Source organism: Pan paniscus, chromosome 16, assembly GCF_029289425.2.
Source record: "Pan paniscus chromosome 16, NHGRI_mPanPan1-v2.0_pri, whole genome shotgun sequence".
In the NCBI taxonomy this organism is placed as follows: Eukaryota; Metazoa; Chordata; class Mammalia; order Primates; family Hominidae; genus Pan; species Pan paniscus.
The window spans coordinates 23,741,693-23,757,815 of record NC_073265.2 but is presented as its reverse complement, the minus strand read 5'-3'; the positions used below and the strand labels follow the sequence as shown (position 1 = coordinate 23,757,815).

The window sequence follows — 16,123 nt, the reverse complement described above, 5'->3', positions numbered from 1 at the left end:
GATAGTGAGAAATGTTGATTCAGTAATAACATGAAGTCCAGGAAAGCCTGTGGCTGTAAAGAATGTTGAGCCATAGAGCCCATGGGAAATAGGAAAGGGGGCCTCGAAATATTCAGAGATTCGTAGAAGGGTAGCGTAAATACCTAAGGTAATTGTGATGGCTAGTGCTTGAAGTATTTGCTTTCGACTACCTTCTATCAGGCTGTCTACAAACTTGGAAGTTTCTTGAGGGCAAGAATGAAGTCTTTTACAGCTTCTGGTGTGCCTCTGTGTACCCAACAGGTCCTCAATAAATAATGTGTTACCCTACTTTGTCATACAATATAGGACATACTTAGCTGTACAGCACGATGTGATTTGATCACACCTAACCTATGAGTGGACAATCACAGCGTTCTCTCTGTTTAAAAACGACACTCCCTATTCCCTTTCACCTTCGTAATATATTCGTTTGGTTTCTAGGAATGTTGGTTCTACGCATATGTTTTTAGGCAATAGCACAATCTGTGATGTGCCTAAGTAAAATTATACCAAGCATTCTATGGCGGCAAAGCTAATGCACTGCTCTTTGTTTCGATTAAGATTTTAGACGTTTGAAAATATAAATTGAGATATTGGACAGTGAGGGTTTTATTTTGGAGGTCGGAGGAGATTGAAATGTTGGGGTAAAACTGCTAGGCTCCTTTGGGACTTGTCTGTCAGGGTGGGGAGAATATACAAGTTAACCAAATCTTGTCAATTCTCACAGTGCTTAGTTTTGTGACTGTACAAAAACTGGCATTGTTTTTCCTGGGTCTCAGTGGAGAAACGTGAGCTGTGAGATTAACATCCTCTTTACTGTGTTTTGGCCAGGATTTTGCAAGCTTTTGTGGAGAAAATTATATTGCTTTTTTTTATCCTGTTGTAACATATATGTATATCAGTATGCTTCCTTGTGTTTTACTGTGGTAAAATTGTATCTTGCATATAGAGAAATAAGTCTATTAGAGTGAACTTTAAAAAATCTTTACTCTGAGGTGACAGCCTTGTGTAATGAACCATATGTTTAAGCCTCGTAAATACATCACACTAGAGCCCAGCATGGTGGCGTGTGCCTGTAATCTCAGCCACTAGAGAGGCTGAGGCAGGAGTATCACTTGAACCTAGGAGTTTCAGACCAGCCTGGGCTACATAATGAGATCCCATCTCAGTCAGTCAACCAATCAATCAGTTACACAAAAAAGATCAAGGTCTTTCTTGCTCTTTTAGAATGTCTTTCCTAAACATTCTAACAAATGTCTCGGTGTCTCAAATAATGAAAAGGGTTTATGACAGAGTTACGGCAGTCATCAGAGAAAAATCCTGGACAGATTGCAAATGTATACCAGTTGTGAATTTCTATGACTGCAGTTGAAATCCAACATTATTTTTGTACGGTCTTCTTGGGTGTATCTGTGTTTAATAACTTGTTTTCAAATTTAGAGGACTGTAGCTATGGTTTCTTCTTAGAGACCTTGACCTTGAGGGGCTCACAGTTTAATGGAAGAGAGAATTAGAAACCAAGAATTAAATGCAGAGAGTGAGGTTCTGCAGTACAGGGTGTATACAGGGTGCAGAGAAGCACTGTGGCGCCGTGTTCTGGCCTCATCTTCTGCTGCTCTAGACTTCCTGAAATGCCATTTCCTGACCCTACCTGGACCTCTCTCTGTAGGTGCTGTTCTATCTCCTTGCAAGCCTTTTCTACAGCTTAAGTGCCTGCTGAAGTTCTGTTTCTTCAGAAGCTTCTTGAAGACTGCCTGTAGTTCATCCAAATAATTGTTTTGTCTACATCTCTGTTATTTCTTTAATTACAGCCAATTCTTATTATTTGCAGGAGTAATATTCTACAAAGTTGCCTGGAACACTGAATTAGTCAAATAGCAAACCCTTGTTTCCAGGGTAAATATGTACATAAATACATATGTCATATAGGTTATCATCTTAATTCCTAAAAACAACTCATCCTGGTAGATTGAATTTTCTTTATTTCCAAAAGAATAAAGGAAGTACAGAATTGTAAGTGATTTGTCTGAGGTCACTCCACTAACAGGTGCCAGTGTTATGATTCAGACCCCGTCCAACTGGTCCCAGAGCCACAGCTTCTTGCGCTACCCTGCAGTGTCCTCTACTGTCTCTGTCCTCAGGTCATCTTTGTATGAGAGTTGAAACAAGCAGACCAAGGTCACTGTTTGACCTTAGCTTGGGACGTGTGCAAAGAGTGACAGAGTTTTCACTACTGCGTGTCTATCCAGGAGCCACCTTGAAAGTGCCACAAGTATTAATTTGGGGATTAGAAAGACATTTTAGCAAGTAAGCTAATTTGAAAATCTGGGATACTCCAATGATGAGGGTCAACTGTATTTGTAAGTGACTGCCAGGGTCTGTTTCATGGTAATCCCTTCCCCCAAGAATGTGGAATGTTTCTTTAGCTTCTTTGATAGTTGATTTATTCATTCATGTATTTATTAAGTCCTTATTATAAGCCAGACTCTGCTTTAATCTGTGTGAACAAGCTAGAGATTAAGGTCCTGCCCTGTGGATTTTATATTAGAGTAAGAAAGACAGATAGCTAAGTCTGGAGTTCGGTGGGGGCGAGGCCCAGGTTGGAATTATAGATTCACTTGACCAAGGTGAAACCTGGTGTGCCCCCTCCTGCTTCACATCCACAGATATACTTCCAGAACATTTCTGTTCTATTCTTGTGTATAAAATCCTCCTTTTGAGCCTCTCTCCATTGATGCATGTCAACCTCTACTTGTCTTTTGTTGATTTTGAGGCCACTTGCCCATGTGGCTGGCAGGATATTGAAGAAGAATCATACTGACCTGGCTCTGCTACCTATCAGCTGAGTTACTTTGGTCAAGCTCTTGGACTTCTGAGCCTGTTTCCTGATTTCAAAAGTGGTGATATGATGTGTTAGGCACTGGTGGGTTGCAAGGAAGATGCACGCATGTATTCCCTTTGTGATGAGGGCGGAATGTTAACTTGGATGGAAAGTCATCCAAGCAGCCATATTGTCTCTGGCCCTAGTACTTTCAAAACCTCACAGAACATTAATTTCGCAGTATTTAGGATAGGACTTGAGCTCTGAAGACCTATAGTGTGGTTATTTGTTCATATGGCTGTTTTCCATACTAGACCATGAGCTCCGTAAGGGCAGGATCTGCAGTTTCATCTTTCTATCCTGGGCACTCAGTTCACTGCCTGATACACAGTAATAGAGGCACAAATGTTTCAAAAGTTGAGGAATTTTCAGCACTTCCTGAAAGAATAGGAAGATATAAAGGCTTCTCAGAGAAGGTATTATTTAAGCTTTTCTTTTTCTTTTTCTTTTTCTTTTTCAGATGATGTCTCACTCTGTCACCCAAGATGGAGTGCAATGGCACGATCTCAGCTCACTGCAACCTCTGCCTCCCAGGTTCAAGCAATTATCCTGCCTCAGCCACCCGAGTAGCTGAGATTACAGGCCTCTGCCACCATGCTCAGCTATTTTTTGTATTTTTAGTAGAGACGGGGTTTCACCATGTTGGGCAGGCTAGTCTTGGAACTGCTGACCTCAGGTGATCCGCCCACTTTGGCCTCCCGAAAGTGCTGGGATTACAGTCATGAGCCACCATGCCCAGCCTATTGATGCTGATTCTTTAAGGGTGAGTAGAAATTTTTTCCAGGTGACTAAAACCTTGAGACATTATTCCAAGCAGAGACCAGCAGGGGCAAAGATACGGGGATATAGAGATGTTGAAGTTTACCAAACACTGCTAGATTTAAAAAACAGAAAAGAAACAATGAAAATCAAAAATTAAAATTAAAAATCACCTAAAAAAAAAGAAACTGTTAATGGGCTTGTCCAAAGGTGACGTCACAATTGAGTTAACTATGACCATAGACACACAATAATGGATGGAAGTTTTGGGGAGAAAACATAACATTCTCAGGTTGTTGGCAGAGTATCTAGAACAATTTAGAAATACAGATATTGAATTCTGGGAATAATTACACTGTAGTGAAATCATTTCCTTCTCTGCGTATGAAGCATGTATGTGTCGCACACTGTTCAAGGTGCTGAAAATCAGACTCTTCTCAAGGAGCTCATGAGCAATCAAGGGAGATGGATGGGTGAGCCACTGATGATCATGTGACAAGTGGGGTAATAGAGATATGACTAAAATGCTATCCAAAGAAGAAGAAAGAAATTATTCATAGTATATGGAGTGCTGGGGAAAGAGTTCTGAAATGAAGCCGGCCAGGCGTGATGGCTCACACTTCCACTAACTGACCTCAGGTGATCCACCAGACTCGGGCTCCCAAAGTGCTGGGATTACAGGTGTGAGCCACCACACCCAGCCCAAAAGCTTTGTGTTTTTACAGATATTAACCATGTTTCCTGTTTAAAAAGAAAAAACAGCAACAATGTAGGAGAATAAGAGAAACATTTTTCCAAAAAAGAAATCATTTTGATTATTTTATCTCATTGGAATGTTGGATAATATAGTCTGCTTCATTAATCATCAAGCATGCTATGGATTTCCCACTTTTATAGGATCTGTATCTCAGTTCAGGTAATACTGGTAATTTTTGTACAGTATTTGAAGATGAAAAATATAGGCCAAAATCATAGACCTTACATAGAAGCTAGTTAATGAAGACAGCTCTGGAGGAACACATAGATACACACACAGAGACACACACATATATATAAAGTATACACACATATGTTTTTTAAAGCTTTAAAGGTTTTAAAGCCAAAGCCAGCCCCTCCCCTCCCCCAGAGCGGGCGGCCCCTCCCCTCTCTCAGAGTGGGTGGGGACAGCGGTTGCATGGGCAGCTTTCCTGATGAGCCACAGGTCCCTCTGGACACACTGCTGCCTGGCCACGCCCCCTTTCCGTTTCATCTTTCTCATTAACCAATGGGCTTGGAGCATTAAGGCCACGCCCCTATCCCCCTTTCCGTTTCATCTTTCTCGTTAACCAATGGGCTTGGAGCATTAAGGCCACGCCCCTATTCTGCATTCTACTGTGGCCCTGGTTACGCCTCCTCTGGGTCAGTTACGCAGCTGTCTTCTAGGTGACTGGACGTGTTGATCAGCGCTCGCTGGGATTTGGCTGACGTGGCCCCAACCCCGCCTCCCTCCCCACCCCACAATGGCAGAAGAAACTCGACAGTGTAAATTAGCTGCAGCCAAGAAAAAGGTAAAGACGTACCGGGTCATGGCCCCCCAACCCAACCACAGATCCCCTCCGACGACAAGACCGCTGCCACAGTCCATACTACTCCTGAGGCACACCAGACTTTGCCCCCAACCCCAGCGCTTCTGGGCTCCCCCTACAAAAGTCTTGTCAGTCAGCCGTGCCCCTTCAGCAAACAGCTCAGTCCCTACCCTCGCCAATCACCCCAGGGTGACTTTGGGCAGGTGACTCCTGGGGCGCCCCACTCCATTACTGGGCCCTCACCTCTTGCCGCCCCAAGTTGGACCTCCCTGGGCTCTTTGGGCTCGCATCTCCAAGGACCTGGGCCCCCCAGCCCCAGGCCCCGCCCTCGCCAGTTGTCCCTGGGTGACTTTGGGCTGGTGACTCCTGGGGCTCCCTGCTGCAGACTCTGCCCTCCCCTCCTGCTGCCTCAAGGTCGACCTCCCTGGGCTCTCTGCGCTGGCGTCTCCAGGGACCTGGGTCACAACCCTGTGTTTCCCTCCCGCGTGGTGGAGTGGAGACTCAGACATCGCGCTGATGTAGTCCCTCCCCCGCACTAGGAGGAGTGGAATGTAGTGATGTCACAGTCTGCCTACCAACTGTCATTACTGGAAGACTGGCCCTGGTCTTATGACCCAGTCCCCTAAACGTTGTCACCCCGTTTCTGGTTCTGGTCACAGCAGAAATTTCCAACTGGAAGGGGAATGGAGACTATGGGACCTAGGAGCAAGAGGTTTCAGGCTGCCTCACTCCCTTACCATAGCCATTGACAGTGGGAAAAGCCTACACTTTCCCCGTGAGCTCAAAACGTTGACAGTGTCTCTGGGTGGCGATGGGAGAATGGGTTGGGTTTGGTTTTCTCCCAAGCTTCTACTTTCCAAAGAGATTTTAACATTTTTTTCCGAGTTCTCCACCTCATATTCTAATTCTCCATGGTTCTGGACCAGACTGCCCTTCAGTCAGTGGTCTCTGAAGTGAGATTTCCTCATCTTCTGTGCAATAGATCTTGGGAGACTGAACTTGACAGTTTGAATCTTCCTCATATTATCTCAAGCTGCGGTGCTTTGAGTACCACAGGATAAATGTGGGACATCTTTCTGAAGCATCAGTTTCCTTTGATTCTCTTGAGATCAAGAGAAAAAACATGAATGTACTTAGGGATGGCAGTCCCATAGGTTTCTAAGAGTATACCAGACTTCTCTCTGAAATGAGGCTTGGGTTGTCCTCTTTCTGATAAATTCCCAGATTTCACAGAAAGGCTGCCTTCTGCCATGAGGACACATTGATAGAAAAGTTTGAGAGGTACTGGTGCACTTCTTCCCAATAACAGACGTGTGAAGATGTACGACTCTAAACCACATGACATACAGCTCCTGCCTACTTCATGTTTACTTTTCTACCTCTGCCTCTGGATTTGGTGCCTGGCAAAACCCCAGAGCTTAGAGTGGGAAGACTGAGTTTCCAAGTTCCAGTATCGCCTTTTTCTTTTTCTTTTTTCTTTTTTTCTAGCCATGATGTCGATCCCTCTCAGTCCCTAAATGATTGTGACACCTTATAGAGTTGTTGGTGTCATTAAATCAGATGGTATATAAGAGTATTTTATAAAAACTATAAAGGAGGATGTGGCTGTAGGGGTTGATAGTTCTCATGAGTATTACTGCTCTTCTTTCCCACAGTTCAAAGAATATTGGCAGAGAAACCACCCTGGTGTTCCAGCAGCAGCGAAGAGGAACAGGAAAGCAAATGGCAGTAGCCCTGAGAGGGCCGCTTCTGGTGGTTGCCATTCATCTGAGGCTGTGAGTCTTGCCTGGACAGGCTTCTGGGGACAGGGGGCCCAAGGGGCAGTAGAGGGCAATCGTTAAGATTGTGGATGGACTGTTGGGTACTGGTGAAGGATTCTGGATTTGGCCGGGCACGGTGGCTCACGCCTGTAATCGCAACACTTCGGGAGACCGAGGCAGGTGGATCACAAGGTCAGGAGATCGAGACCATGCAGGCAAACACGGTGAAATACTAAAAAATACCAAAAAAAAAGCCGGGCGTGGTGGCGGGCGCCTGTAGTCCCAGCTACTCCGGAGTCTGAGGGAGGAGAATGGTGTGAACCTAGGAGGCGGAGCTTGCAGTGAGCCAAGATCACGCCACTGCACTCCAGCCTGGAAGGCAGAGAGAGACTCCGTTTCAAAAAAGAAAAGAATTCTGGGTTTGAATCCTGCCTCTCTGTCTGCTAGGGATATGATTTAGGGCAAGTTGCTTGAGCTCTTTGGGCCTCTGTTTTCACGTCTGTATGATAGAGGTGGTATTGTTTGACTTGTATTTGTGAAGTTTAAATGAGATTTATAATTGTCAATTTTATGTTAATCCCTAGTACATGGCCTGCTGTCAACACCCAGGACACCCAGGATATGGTCTTTGCTGTTTGATTTTCCTCATCCCCAGTCTCAAGGGGAAGCCAGGACAATGAGAACAGCCACTTGCCATCAGGAGTCACTGAAGGGCCCCAGGGTGGGATGGTGGGGAGATGAGAACCACGAGAGAAGTTGGCACAAAGGAGTTATGGAACAAAGGGTCCAAGATAGGCAGAAAAGAAAATGGTGCCAGTTGATGGGGAAGAAAGGAAGTCGGAGGGCTCAGACACTGAGGGGGACAGAACGTCTCCATGTGCACTCTCATGTCTTGTAGTCAGCAACAGGTTTCCACAGGGAAGGCCCTACATCATCTGCTACCCTGAAGGATCTGGAGGTAGGAGGCTCTGGGCGGAGGTGCAGTGACCCCGCAGGCCAGCCCTCCAACCTCCTCCCGCAGCGGAGACTGGGTGCCCCTCTGCCAGCTGAGACAGCCCACACACCCCAGCCCTAACGATCATTCTCTCTACCTCTCCCCCAAGTCCTCCTCCGCCTCCTCCTCTCTGCATGCGCCTCAGAGCCCGTGCCAAGAACAAGCAGCAGTCCTGGACTCGAGGTCCATAAAAATCAGTCGACTGAATGACACCATCAAATCTTTGGTAAGAGTCCAGTGGGGTCCCCTGATTCCACGCTGCCAATCCTGGGCTCCGGTTTCCCCTTGGGGCCCTGAAGAAAGGTGCTGGGGGGTCCCTGGTGCCCGGGACAAATAGGGAGCTGGGGTGCCCAGGCCTCACCTGGAGGGACCCCAGAGCATGCAGCATGGCTCTTCTTTTGCTGCCCTCTTTGCCGACTCTCTCCTCTCCACACACCCCTACTCGAGTCCTTGCTACACACGCCCTGGGGTTGTTGCCTCTTGGGGAAGTGCTGGCCTGACTGGTTGTCAGGGGCCCTGTATTTCTGCCATGACTCAGTCCCTAATTTGATCTTTGATTCTGGACAAGCCACCTCTCCTTTTTGGGCTCGTGTTTCCAGAGGAGGTAGTGAGTATCAAAGATCTCTGTTAGCTCTGAGAGTCTGAGATTTAAAGGCCCCCTAGAATGGAAAGCTCAGGGCCAAGGGCTCCTGTCTGTCCTTTTCCATCGTATATCGGCTGTGAAGAACCGTCCCTGGCCCATACATGCTCAGTAAACGTTTATTGAATGAACGCACTTTTCTAAATCACAAGCTGCCAGAAGGGGGAGCCTTTCTCAAACTCCCATCTCCAGAGGTTTATGTTACCGTCCTCTCAAGAGATTCCTGATTCAGACTTTGAGTTGTGAGGCTGTGGCTGAAAACCAACAAAGACCCAAATCCTCTGTCCTTGGGAGCTTGGGAACAGTTCCTGTTCCCATTGGGTCTGAGAACTTTGCCTTTAAAATCCATTCCTGGCCCCTGCCTGCCGCTTCCTGTCTGGGGAATGGAGTTGAGGGGGCCACCCTCCATCACCTTAATTTGACTCTCCCCACAGAAACAACAGAAGAAACAAGTGGAACATCAGCTGGAAGAAGTAACGTGATTTCTTTGTTTGCTGGCGACATGACTGCTGGGTTTGGGGGACACTCAGATGTAGAGGCCCCAGTCTCGTCTCACCCACTCCCAGCCTGGGGAAGGAGGCTCACCCCTCAGATTCCACCCCATCCCCACAGGGTCCCTGATAACTTGGTCCCATGGGTGGGCCTGTCCTGGGGCATTGGTGGCATTCTGGGGGCATATCTCTTGCTGTGCCTTCTCTGCCTCCCCCTGGTAAGAGCTCTGTCTTTCTCTTCCTATAGGAAAAGAAAGCAAACAATGAGAAACAGAAAGCTGAAAGGGAGCTAGAGGTGAGTGGAGGGTGTGCAGTTTCCTCCTGTCCTCCGGAGAATGTTTGTTTCCTTCTATTTCAGCACTTGCTTGGCTTTTCTCCCAAAGGGTCAAATCCAGAGATTGAACAGAGAGAAAAAGAAACTAAATACGGACCTGTATCACATGAAACATTCTCTCAGATACTTTGAAGGTGGGAATCTGGGCACCCTGTCATCCTTCAACCTGGCACTTTGACAGGTCTGTAGGGGGAGTCCTTTGAGCCCCATCTCAACTCTGTCATTACAGAAGAGTCCAAGGATCTGGCCGGCCGCCTGCAACGTTCATCGCAGCGTATAGGAGAGTTAGAGTGGTCTCTCTGTGCTGTCGCCGCCACACAGAAGAAGAAGCCGGATGGGGTGAGTCCAACCACCTGCCCTGTCCCCTGGGAGCCCGGCTTCGCAGATGGGGGAGTGAGCCTAAAGGTCCCTTCTGCAGCATGGAGTGTCCTGCCCAGAAGGCAGCATGGCCATTTCTCACTGCTTTTGTGTATGGTTGTTAGAGGCAGCCTGAGGCTGAGTCAGCTGCTGTGGGTGAGTTGGGCGCGGTGGGGAGCGAGCACTGGATGCAGAGCTTGGAGGCCAAGTGCCTGCCCTGCCCTTACCTGGCTGTGGTCTTGGCCAAGTCCTAGGTGGGGTGTGGGGTATTGGGTACTTGTACTGTGAAGGTACAGAAGGGTACCTGTAGTATGTTACCATTTCTGTAGAGAGAGGAAACGTGTGTGTGTGTGTGTGTGTGTGTGTACATACTATGATAATATACATAAAACATGTCTGCAAGTGTTCATAAACAACTCAGGAGAGAGCAATAGGGTGGCTGGGAGATACTTCCTTTGATACCTTCCGAGTTTTGGACTATGTGAATGTATCATCTTTTCAAAAAGTGAACAAAAGATTAATTTTCCCCTTCCTAACTGTGCCCCCACCCCCAGCAGAAAAATGGGCTTAGAGAATCTGATAGACCTGGGTGTTCAAATCCTAGCTCTGCCTAAGTGATCTTAGGCAAGCACTTAACCTCAAATACTCCATGTTTTTTCATCTACCCAAGAGAGGTAATCATAGTAACTGTCTCCTCTGGTGGTTGCGAGGATTAAATGGGATTGCTAGCATGGTACCTGCTGAAGCACTCCATAAAGGTTCAAACAGTGGTAGTAATAACAATAGCAGTATTATCTGATCTCTCTCCTTGTCCCTTCCAACTTCACTGAGTTTTTTTCAAAACCAGACCACGGGCTTGGAAATGCCTTGATCTTTACTGGCCAAGTTGTATATTGAGCCTAGCCCTAGCCCTTTTAAGGGGCACTGTGTGGAATGGCCCAGGCTCCCCAGATTGAAACTTCTCACTCTTCACCATCCAGTTCTCGAGCCGCAGTAAAGCACTTCTCAAGCGGCAGTTAGAGCAGTCGATAAGGGAGCAGATACTGCTGAAAGGACACGTGACACAGGTGAGTTTTTGCAGAGGGAGGGATGTGGAAGGAAGATGACCCCAGGTGGCCAGGAGCAGGTGAGGACCAGTGACAGCCCTTCCTAACTTCTGTGCCCATTCTTGCAGTTGAAGGAGTCGCTTAAAGAAGTCCAGCTGGAGAGAGATCAATATGCTGAACAAATAAAAGGAGAGAGGGCCCAGTGGCAGCAGAGGATGAGGAAAATGTCGCAGGAGGTGAGATCTGACCCTTGAGCCTCCCGCCCCCACCCCCCAACAACTTAGATAGGTCACTGGATCTTTCTGGGCCTCTTTAAAATGGGAATAGTGCAGCCAGAGGTGGTCCTGGGTCTGGGCTTTGTGGAGGTGGGGGCAGAGAGGGAGATGGGAGCCTGTCCAGCCACCAGCCCCTCTCTCCAGGGCCCTTTCCCCCTGTGCTTTGGGCAGGTTTGCACATTGAAGGAGGAGAAGAAGCATGATACGCATCGGGTAGAGGAGCTGGAGAGGAGCTTGTCCAGACTCAAAAACCAGATGGGTAAGATGGGACTGGCATGACCTGGGAGCAGGACTGGCATCAGAGGGCTGTGGGGGTGGCTTAGAATGCCCCAGGAAGGTGGGTGGATGGCAGGGCTTTGAGGCAGAGGGAAAGAGGTCTGTGCCAGGAGACAAGTCTTGTCATCTCCCTGAGCCTCAGTGTCCCCATGAGCAAAGAGGGCCCGTCGTCAGCCACCCACAGTGCTCTCTATCTGAAAGTGGTTTGGAAGATTGGCTACCATCCGGGTGCGAGGAATCATTAGCAGTGAGGCCAAGTTTGGGAAGCCTGAGAGGAGCTGTGCACCAAGAGGAGGGTGTTTTGTTGTTTTTTCTGTTTTGATTTTTGTTTTGAGAATCCAGAGGCCCTTATGATCTGCTTCCTTTCTCAGCTGAGCCACTGCCCCCGGATGCCCCAGCAGTGTCCTCTGAGGTGGAGCTGCAAGACCTGAGGAAGGAGCTGGAGAGAGTGGCAGGAGAGCTCCAGGCTCAGGTGGAAAACAATCAGCGCATCAGTCTCCTGAACCATGGGCAAAAGGAGAGGCTTCGCGAGCAGGAGGAGAGGCTTCAGGAGCAGCAGGAGAGGCTTCGGGAACAGGAGAAGAGGCTTCAGCAGCTGGCTGAGCCACAGAGCGACTTGGAGGAGCTGGTGGGTTGCCCCACCTGGGGAGTCTGCCCTCCTCCCTAGCTCTCCAGGCCTTTGTTTCCCCACCTGTAAAATGGGACAGTGTAGCCCTCACATGAAATATTACTTCCAAAGGCACCTGTGAGCCAGAGCTTTGCTCTGGTGGCTGTGGGAGAGAGGAGAGTATTTTTCTAACTCGGCTCCACCCTTCCCAGTGCCATGGGAGGCAGACACCAAGTTCTGGGGTCTCCAGCTGCAGTGGGTGGCTGCTGATTGCTTCTCTCTGTCCAGAAGAGCGAGAACAAGAGCGCACTGCAGTTGGAGCAGCAAGTAAAGGAGCTGCAGGAGAAGCCGGGCCAGGTGACGGAGACGCTCACCTCGGCCGAGAAGGAGCCAGAGGCAGCAGTCCCAGCCTCAGGGACTGGGGGCGAGTCTGTGAGTGGGGAGACCCTCCGGGCCCTGCAGGAAGTCATGGAGAAGCTGGAGGGGAGTGAGTCCTAGCATGGGCCAAGAAGGGCAGGGCTGGGGCAGGTCGCCGCTGAGATGTGACCCCATTATTTTGGCTCCAGAGCGGCCTTATGGACCTCCTGGTGGAGAAGGCGGACCTGAGGGAGCATGTGGACAAACTGGAACTTGGATTCATCCAGTACCGGAGAGAGAGATGCCATCAGTGAGTGGGAGGCCAGGGCACGGCAGGGGGAGCTGCAGGGCTGTGGGAGGGGCCCCAGCGTCTGAGCCCTGTCCTCCCGCAGGAAAGTACATCGCCTTCTAACAGAGCCAGGGGACAGTGCCAAAGATGCGGCACCGCGAGGAGGCCATCATCAGGCTGGCCCAGGACGAGGAGGAGAGGAAGGTAGGGTGTGCAACATCCCTGTGGGGGTGGGGGTGGGGGTGTGGGTGGGGTGGGCATGAGGGTGGGCGCCAGCAGCGGCCTGACAGCTGAGCACCCGTCCCTTCAGGTGACGCTGCTGGAGCTGCAGGAGACGGTGTTGCGGCTTGTGGCAACTACAGCGAGGGGCACGGCAAATTCCTGGCCGCTGCCCGGAACCCTGCTGCTGAACCCAGTCCAGGAGCCCCAGCCCCCCAGGAGCTCGGGGCTGCCGACAAGCATGGTGGTGAGTAGAGCCCCCAGGCGGGGTGAGCAGGCAGGAGCGGGGGGGGGCTAGCACTCCACTCAGATCCCCGCCTCCCTCTCTCCAAAGATCTTTGTGAGGTGAGCCTCACCAACAGCGTGGAGCCTGCACAAGGAGAAGCCAGGGAGGGTTCTTCCCAGGACAACCCTACTGCACAGCCAATCGTGCAGCTCCTTGGTGAGATGCAGGACCACCAGGAGCACCCAGGCTTGGGCAGCAACTGCTGTGTGCCATGCTTTTGCTGGGCTTGGCTGCCGAGAAGAAGGAGATAAACACCACCATCATCAAAGAGCTGCTCAAGAAATTTTTAAAAACGAAACAAAGTTGCGGGGTTAATCTCCTACACAATTCATTTACTTCATTTGAATGTTACAGCCACTCATGATTATTTGCGTTTCTAATTTATAGTTTAAGTTTATTTGTAAAAAGTTAAAAGAGAGTGGGTCTCTGTGGCTCTCACTGATGTTCACTCTGGCATCCTTTAGCATTTTTCTTTTTTAATTTCATAATTATAGGTCATTAGCATGCATATCGAGTTCGCCCTTATGTGGTGGGAGTTCAAACACACGAAGACCCACTCTTTGCCCAAAACTGTTCTCGCTGGTTTGGAATAGGCTCCCGTGCTTTTTTAATGTTATTGCAGCATGTATATTCACTACAGAATTCAGACAAAATTTGCCTATGTTCTGCTGTTGTTTGATCTAATCTTAATCACAGTGAGCTCTTCGTTAGCTCAATATGTAGTTTGCCCCCAAGTGTGCACTGTTTACTACTTTGTAATATGCCACTATGAGTACTGACATTTAGAGCTGTTTAAAGGCCGAGAACTGGAAACAGCCTTTCCTCCATTTTCTGTGTATTGGTGATGGGAGTGATAACCTCTTGGGGGAGCTTTCTAAATCTCACAGAAGAGGAAAGTGGCCTGCTCTGGCAGGTGTGTCCAGGATAGAGTGTGTTTCATCTGTTCCGGTGCCAAGAATGAGCACTGTACTGTGGCAGTTCCCTTTGGATTTGTATGTGCTCTGGGCTCATGAAGATATTGCATCGTGAGCTGCAGCAGTTGCACTCTTTTTCAGTGACCTAAAAAGGGCTTATTTCCGAGGAATGAAAAGCTGCCATCATTGGCTGTGGATGTGGAAAACCTTTCCTAGCTTAGAGCATTTGTATCTATAATACATTTTAAAGTCAGAGTTCGTGTTACCTGTTTTAATCACGACTACCTGTCCCAGTACACAAAAGGGCGCTGGTTGGCATTCTTCTTAATGTATTTAGTAAAGATCATAAGAAATCCTTTAAGAGTTTAAATGTCCCTGGAACAGGCATACAGGCTCTAGTCAAGAATGAATTAGAGTGAAGGAAAGCTGTGTGACACCTGGCATTCCTCTCTGTTCATGGAGCTTCTTTGAGGCTTAAGATCGATTTTACTATCTAGACCTCTCTGGCTAATACCTATTCTTCAGCCACCTCGGTTACTCTGACATAGGAATTTACTTCTTTTCCTTGAGTGGAAAACACTTTAGAAAATAATAACAAACATTATTACAAACTAATATATGTGAGAGTACTTAGTTGAAACAAAAAGGAATTTTAGTGGACAGTATTATATTATCTTTGAAAATCAAGGAGAAGTTTATGCAACTTAAAATGTTTACACACTGTGGTGCAATGTACTGTTTGAGAATGTCAATGTATTATCAGGAAACGTGTCTATACGATCGCAGAGTTTTATTTCCTCACAAACTTCTTTACGAAGAGTGAAATATGTTTTTGTACCTCTCAGTTTCAGTCAGGGACATATTTTGTGCAATATTTCTGTGATTGTGCCTATGCGTGATGAATGAATGCATTTCAGTCATACATTGCCTAAATCATAACTTGATGATGCTTGGGAAAGAATCAGCAGTTAAAACTTCATGAAGTTCTAATGTCTGTGTTCCAAAACACATCACATTATTAGGTTGTAGGGACATATGTATGTGTGCTCCCTGGGGTGGGGAGTTTTCTAGTTACTAGACCATCTCCATTTTTAGCACTTGGCATCCTCATGATCCTTTTATAAATATGAGATTAACAGGAGAGCAGCAATACGATTTTGCCAATGGAATAACAGATTTGCCGGCATTCACTGAAAGAGGGCAGATATTGGGTCCTTGTGACTTCAACTGACTCTTCTGAATTGTATGAACTTATCAATGTATTAGATAAACCCAGTTTCAGAATAATAAAGAAAAAATATTAGACCAAATAATGTGGCTAATTAACAGTGGTATGATTTCTAGCCCGTGGGTTTAAAACTGTATCCTAAAGAGTCATTTTAAAATAATATAAATATTAAAAAATGTAACTGCTATCTTTATGTTCTGAAATAAGTTAAAACATTTTAAAATATGAATACTGTAGTTTAAAAGAAAGAAATGGTGGGAAGGAAAAGTAGAGAAAGAAATGCCAATTCCAGTTCAAAGCTTTATTTGCCAAGTTTTCTTATAATGAATTTTACCATTGTATGGGTTCTTGTTAACAGAATGTGTAACAGAAATACTGAAAGACTTTTGCCTAAAGTGGCATTATTGACTGCTGATGTGATGCTACTGTAATGCGATAAATTATTAAATTGTTGCAAAGTGCTGTTTTTGCCTTAAAATTTTATTTTGCGCATCTTGAAAACTATAGTATTAAAGGTATTGATACTGTGCAAATACTGGGCATGCTTGGCATGAGATAATCTGTTTCATTTTCACAAAATTGTAGTATAACTATGCAAGTGTTTATTAAAAGAACACAAAATAAAAAAGGTATGGGATTAAAAAAGTTATGGGGTGAAAAAGTTATTGGATAAAAATGTAAAAATGTTGTGGCAAAAAAGTAGAAAAACGTTTTCTGAAAAGTTACCAAAAAAAAGTTATGAAAAAGAAGTTATGGCATTTAAAAAAGTCATGGGATAAAAATAAAAATTAAAAGCAGGCCCCTGTCAGCAAAGCCTGGAGAAG

At 46.9% G+C, this 16,123-nt stretch overlaps 1 protein-coding gene across 13 annotated transcripts in view; it reads left to right on the top strand.

Annotated features, from left to right (window-relative positions):
* The window catches only part of LOC117975990 (golgin subfamily A member 8B), a 58,255-nt gene extending 42,494 nt beyond the window's left edge, over window positions 1-15,761 (top strand). For 8 of the 13 annotated variants that reach the window (XM_034938486.3, XM_063597088.1, XM_055098823.2 and 5 more), the window contains 17 exons: window positions 3,363-3,665; window positions 5,084-5,208; window positions 6,882-7,001; window positions 8,090-8,206; window positions 9,055-9,093; window positions 9,359-9,406; window positions 9,495-9,579; window positions 9,675-9,784; window positions 10,783-10,869; window positions 10,977-11,084; window positions 11,295-11,382; window positions 11,771-12,027; window positions 12,295-12,438; window positions 12,573-12,673; window positions 12,756-12,856; window positions 12,963-13,118; window positions 13,206-15,761. In XM_034938486.3, coding sequence (XP_034794377.3) covers window positions 5,161-5,208; window positions 6,882-7,001; window positions 8,090-8,206; window positions 9,055-9,093; window positions 9,359-9,406; window positions 9,495-9,579; window positions 9,675-9,784; window positions 10,783-10,869; window positions 10,977-11,084; window positions 11,295-11,382; window positions 11,771-12,027; window positions 12,295-12,438; window positions 12,573-12,673; window positions 12,756-12,856; window positions 12,963-13,118; window positions 13,206-13,408 — 1,812 coding nt within the window. In that variant the 5' untranslated portion in view covers window positions 3,363-3,665; window positions 5,084-5,160 and the 3' untranslated portion in view covers window positions 13,409-15,761. Of the gene's footprint in view, window positions 1-3,362; window positions 3,666-5,083; window positions 5,209-6,881; window positions 7,945-8,089; window positions 8,207-9,054; window positions 9,094-9,358; window positions 9,407-9,494; window positions 9,580-9,674; window positions 9,785-10,782; window positions 10,870-10,976; window positions 11,085-11,294; window positions 11,383-11,770; window positions 12,028-12,294; window positions 12,439-12,572; window positions 12,674-12,755; window positions 12,857-12,962; window positions 13,119-13,205 lie in introns of those variants that run through there. The other 5 variants (XM_063597094.1, XM_063597095.1, XM_063597096.1 and 2 more) reach the window with 5 other exon arrangements.
* Window positions 15,762-16,123: the final 362 nt, after the last annotated feature.